This window comes from Aplysia californica, unplaced genomic scaffold (assembly GCF_000002075.1).
Source record: "Aplysia californica isolate F4 #8 unplaced genomic scaffold, AplCal3.0 scaffold00142, whole genome shotgun sequence".
NCBI lineage: Eukaryota > Metazoa > Mollusca > Gastropoda > Aplysiida > Aplysiidae > Aplysia > Aplysia californica.
Window position 1 is genome coordinate 195,882 of NW_004797412.1, and position 5,817 is coordinate 201,698.

A 5,817-nucleotide genomic window follows, 5' to 3' on the forward strand; every position below is an offset into this window, starting at 1 on the left:
GTGTGTGTGTGTGTGTGTGTGTGTGTGTGCGTGTGTGTGTGTGTGTGAGGGAGAGAGATTTTTCTTTGGAATTGAATCATGCTTGTGTATTTATAGTTGTGTTCCTTGTGTGTGCGTGTGTGTGCATACATGTGTGTGTGTGTGCGCACGTGTGCATGTGTATGTGTGTGTGTGTTTGTGTGTGTGTGTGTGTGTGTTTTTATATGTGTAGAAACTAAAAAAAAAAAAAAGACGTTATTAGATTAACACAAAAGCTCAAAATTAACTTTCTGCAGTAAAACGTCAGTCCAGTAAAGACATTCAGGATTCACTGAATCATCACCAGTCATCTCGGCACCCCTCTGACCGGACACCGTCGCTGCCGAGAGAATCGGAGAGCCCGGCACATAAAATTGCCGCGGCCTTGAAAAGGAACAACAACAACAACAACAACTTCATGAAAACTCCGGACGCTGGCGTCGCTGGGTATGTTGCTGTTAGCTGTTGTCTTATTTTTTATTTTCGCATTGATGTGACGTTGTTGATGTTTTGTAGGTTATGCAGTTTTTTCCTTTTACTGGCTGTAGTATAATTGTTTATGTTGAATGTTTCTATGTAGCTGAAGACTATATTATATAAAAGCCTATATTGTAACAAGTGTAGCAAGCAACGCAACAAAATGAGTCAAATTTAGCATATTGGCAGAACAACACTAAAAGTGTCAAATTAACAATTTGTTCAGGCCTGACGAGTAGGTGATAATGAGTGCAGCTGCTCTTGTTCCAAAGTTATGGTCAAACGTAAGTGGGAAGTCAGAAATGCACTGTTTTGAGAAAATCAAGGTTTTTGCCTGGTATTTCGAAACGGCCAAGCGGGACAAACGGCTCATTTTGTTATGTTGTTTCTCATATTTTCACTTGTGTTGGAGGTAAGTTTCCTATTTCTTATCAGAAACAGTATGTCTGTTTGGCTGATTCTAATGCTCATTAAATGCAGTAACCTTTTTGTTTCATATTCTCATATATGCTGTTCTTCCTATTCCGTTCTGTAAATGTTAATTGTGTTGTATTAACTATAAATAGAAAAGAAAGAAAAATTGTACTCTTAGTAGCCCTTTGAGTTTGGAATCTGTAGTCAGCTAAAGAATTGTATTAAATTTGTGAAATATTTTTGTGGGCGCAGGCATCGCCTTGAACAATAGTATTTGTGCAGACACCTTCTTTCAGGGTTTGCTTCAGCTTGTTCTTGGTATGTAGAATATATCAGCTGCACATTTCTGGAAATTGTTTGCTTCTCTTGGAGTCATTCCCCACAAAAATGTAATTGTTATTTGCTTTGTGAATGAGGGGGTGATTAAAGTAATGCCAGTTTTGAATGAACCAACTTTATTTTCATTGTCCTGCTCTGATGATATGCGGTGCATCTTTGGAGGGAAATTTTGTGAAAAACAATAGAATGCAACTCAAAGTTCAATAATGGAAGAAGATATTTAGTGTTGGCTAACCACTTCCTTACCCTCTTCCCTTTTTTGTGCTTTTCATTTAAAATGTCTTATGCATGCACAAACTGGAAGAACATATTAGGTAAACTAATAATTTGCTTCGGTGAATTTTTGCTTGATATCTTGCTGCATTTTGTCGTTGTTACATATGAGTGTAATAGAATCTGTTTTGATACCGCAAATAGTTCTTAATGACTAGATTCTAGTGTATAATCATAGAGAGAATTCTTCACACAGTATACCTTTCATCTCCTCAGAACACATCTGAGGCAGTAAGTGTTGTGTGTCCACTAACAGTATTTACTTTGTAGTCTTTGGTTGCGCTGGTCAGTAGTGAATTCGAGTTGCACCAACAATCTCTGTCCTTCACCTGAGTGATATTAACTGTTGGCGAATCTTTGTCAATGTCTTTTGGCGGAACTAGTCTTGACATTTATTAGGTAAGCAGTCAAGAAATAGTGTTTGCTTTTTCTGCTTTGCTTTCTTTCTCATTAAGAGTCTTTGGTGTGGGCACTTTTGCTGATGGTATAGTAAATTAAACAATGTTGAAATATTTGTTTGTGACAGGTCAAGATGTAAGAGTTTCAAATAATATTAGTGATGAGTTTGATTGTTACCTTTTCCAAGAGACTGATTGTAAAATGATTTGTTTTGGTAACAATTAAGACAGATATCATGTGCTGCGAATTTCACATGAAGCTATTGTTCCGAACAGCTCTGACGTTTTCATTCATACAAAAATCTCTTCAGCATCATCTACTAGGTGGCATGTCTCCTTTAAAGCATTGTCTGCTTGACAGCCCCTCTGAAAACACTTCCTTCCCGTGCTATGTGTCGAGCAGTGACACTTCCCTTCTGTTGTTCAGTAATGTCTTGACCACATCAACTTGTTGGGCAACCTTTTTCATGTTTTTTCAGGAAATTTTCCATTAAAAAAATATATATATTAAACATTATTTCACATAGTTTTGTGACTGGAAGTATTTCCACATCTTTATTCTGATTCTATCGAGGAGTCGATTTGTCTATAGTTTTGATACTTTCACAGTTGAGTAGTTATTGTCTTTTGAATCTAGTCTATGACATGTTTCAGCTTCTCATGGATGAATTATTTAACTGTTAAAAATGTGGCACTGTGTTCTTTAGAAGTTATTTTCCAGGTTCCCATAGTCTCTCTAATTTTAATGACAATTGACATTTTCTTAATGTTTCTGTACAAGGTAAGAGAGCAGTTTAACACTGTGCTGCTGTTTAGCTGCATCGATTGATGTCTCTGAGTATTCTGAGGTGTTATATTAACTTTTTTTTTACTGTGGAGGCTCAGTGGTGGAACGGTGTAGGGTGTCGGCTTTTGCAAGCACACCTGACGTTGCAGTGGAGGGAATGAGTTAAACTGCAATCCATTTTTTTTCCTAGGATGATTTATTTGATATCAATGTTTTCCGTGACATGAGCACTTTAATGTGGGTGATCAAAATTTGGGTAAAATTAGAATGTACACTGTACTATGGAAAAAAGACTGTAAATGCCTGGCAGAAAGTGAACAAAGAGTCGTAACTGTGGAAAAAGCTGTCTGCTGAGTCACTGGGTTTTTTTTCATTCTTTCCTCATATCTGAAGGCTTTAAGTTTTGAACATGTGAGACTGTGGTCCTTGATCTTTTCCAACATCATGATTAACATTTTCATCATTATCAATACCTTTTTTGAACACTGATTTAATCAGTGATAAACTGTATTGTTCGTGAAGCTTTGCTTTTTTAAAAAAGGCCTGATAGTACAAAGTCAGATGAAAAGTAATACCATACAAACATGCATCTACAGAAATACTAACACAGTTGAACTTTTCATAGAAGAAATACTTTTCTTTCTAAAACTTTCTTTACAAAATTAAGTTACAAAATTCCCACTTGATTGATCTAACGTTGCAGAAGCTATAATTGTTCACGGTAGACTATGTAGGGTTGTAACTACAAAATGTTATCCCTCCTGAGCCATGGTGTTGATGGTGTGGTGTTTTGGATAGTCTTGCAACATTCTTCATGTGTGTGTGTGTGTGTGTGTGTGTGTGTGTGTGTGTGTGTGTGTGTGTGTGTGTGTGTGTATGTGTCTGTCTGTCTGTCTGTCGATTGTTAGCATGCTGACAAGACACGCTGCTTGTATTTGAAAATCTCAGCACCAGAGTTGTGGGTCTTTGTGAAATTTCTTCTTATTGCACATTTTATTTTATTTTGATTTTAAAACTTTGTTAAATCTTCGTCGGAGGTCCTGCCTCTTAAATAACATAATAGTGCTGACATGGAAGTTAAACCCTGTACCATTCCACATTTTAAAATCCTCATAGCACGAGACAGTAAATTGACTGAAATAAATGTGTTTTTCCCTCTGCTTTCCACTCAGCATATTGATTGATTATTGGGGCCATTGGTTACTGGGATTTGCTTCTTTCTGGTTCTGACTTCGAACTTTTGATCTCTGCTACTTCATGTCATTTTCCTATGTTTGTTGCAAAGAGTGTGTTTGACTGGCAGTGTCTGTTGTTAATCAGGGAGAAAATGCTTTTGACTCATAAACTGTGTTTTGTGGTTGGGCGCCAGAGAAGCTGCAGAATGTGGTCGCAGAATTGTCTGATATTGTATTTGTTTTATGCTGCTGCTTGCTGGGAAGAACCTTACAAAAAATGTTGTGGGTGGTTGGAGGGCTCCATTGGTAGACCCTACTTCTTTACTTTCCTTCTGTTGTTTCAGTCTGTCTGTCTGTCTTATTTTCCCCCCAGCACTAATGACCATCATTGTGTGGATGTGCTTCTCTTTCTTCAAACTCAAACAAACAAGCAAAACATGTTTGAGGTGGTAGTTTTATCTATCTGATATGTATTCTGGTGTTTTTGTCAAGTTGACTAAACAACCTTCTAAGGGGTTTTGTGATGAAACTTTTCACTTGTTTCCACTACCTCTGTGATATCGTTGTCTGTGCTGGTACTTTGATGGCATGTTGTGGGGGTACGGTGTGTGAGTAGTCTGAACTGCTAGTAGTACACTGGCCTGTTTTTGAAAAAAGATGCCTGTTGGTTTGGAAAAGAATTTGTGAACTGATTTTGCACTGAGGGAATAACTATCAAAAACTTTATTTCGACTCCTTAATATACTTGTTTTAAAACCAAGAATTGTTACAGATCCACTTTGGTATTACTATGCAAGATTTAAAAATATCTTCTCTAACTTTGGAAAAATTATGTATATAAGTTGCAATAACTTTATATAGACTAATATTATGTTGAAAGAAACGTTCTAACTTCCCTTTTGACCGAGGTTGTTCCTTCTCATGGGTCCTGAAACATTTCACATTTTGGTATTATTTAAGAAACTGAAGTGGTTTGTCTGTGAACTTCGAATCAAAGGGGCTCAAGAAATGATTTGGTGAATAATTTTTAAAGTGTCTTTGCATCGCCAATTTCAGTGCTCTAGGCATGCAAATCTTTCTTATGTATAGTTAATTTTTGTTTCTCGCTTTTTGCAAACAGTAATTTTATAGGGTGCCATATTTTTACGGGACGTATTCACATAAAGGCTTCTGGGAGCAAGGTCTGTTAGAACAATTAAGATTTTATTTCTTTCCACAGCTTTTTATGTCATACATTTTGCTGAAATTGGTGCCAAAGACACCATCATCAAACTCATGACGTCATATCAACCTGTTTGTGAAAATGTAGCTGATAAAAAAAAAGGAAAGCTGAGAAATTTGTACTAGGTCTGTCTTAGAGCTCTGATTTTCTACTTTTTAAAATGTTGAATGTTGACATTTGAATGGCTTGATTAGTAGTCTGTATCACCTACTTAAGTTGAAATGTGAAAATTTGTTTTATATATTGGTAATGCTAATGACTTTGTTCTCTTTTTCTGCGCCCCCCCCCCCTCCCTTTTTGTGTTCTGTGTGTATTTGTCTGTGTGTCTTTGTGCATTTGTGTTTGTTTGTCATGTGTGCATTTGTGTATGTTTGTTTATGTTTATGTGTGGCCCTGTTCCTGTGCATTTATGTGTCTGTCTGTCTGTCTGTCTGCCTGTCTGTCTGTCGGTCTGTGTGTATACAGGGCCCAGCGACAGAGCCTGGCCCGCCCACTGCCTGGTGGCGGTCGACCACGGCCAGCTGCCAAGCCCAAGCCCACTCCGCGTCCCCAGCTGCCACAGTGCCGCTGTCTGTACGCCTACGATGCTCAGGATACTGACGAACTCAGCTTCAATGAAGGGGACATCATTGACATTATCAAAGAAGGTAAGTGGGAGGTTGGCGTGTGCTCTGGTGTGGTTTGCTTCTTCTTTCCTAATAAACATCTATCGTC

General features: G+C 37.7%; 1 protein-coding gene across 1 annotated transcript in view; it reads left to right on the forward strand.

Annotated features, from left to right (window-relative positions):
• The window catches only part of LOC101849610 (unconventional myosin-Ie), a gene marked incomplete in the record, with an annotated part of 44,812 nt that overhangs the window by 33,428 nt on the left and 5,567 nt on the right, over window positions 1–5,817 (forward strand). The window contains 2 exon segments of the mRNA XM_013081700.2: window positions 276–465; window positions 5,569–5,750. Of these exon segments, the coding sequence (XP_012937154.1) occupies window positions 276–465; window positions 5,569–5,750 (372 nt within the window).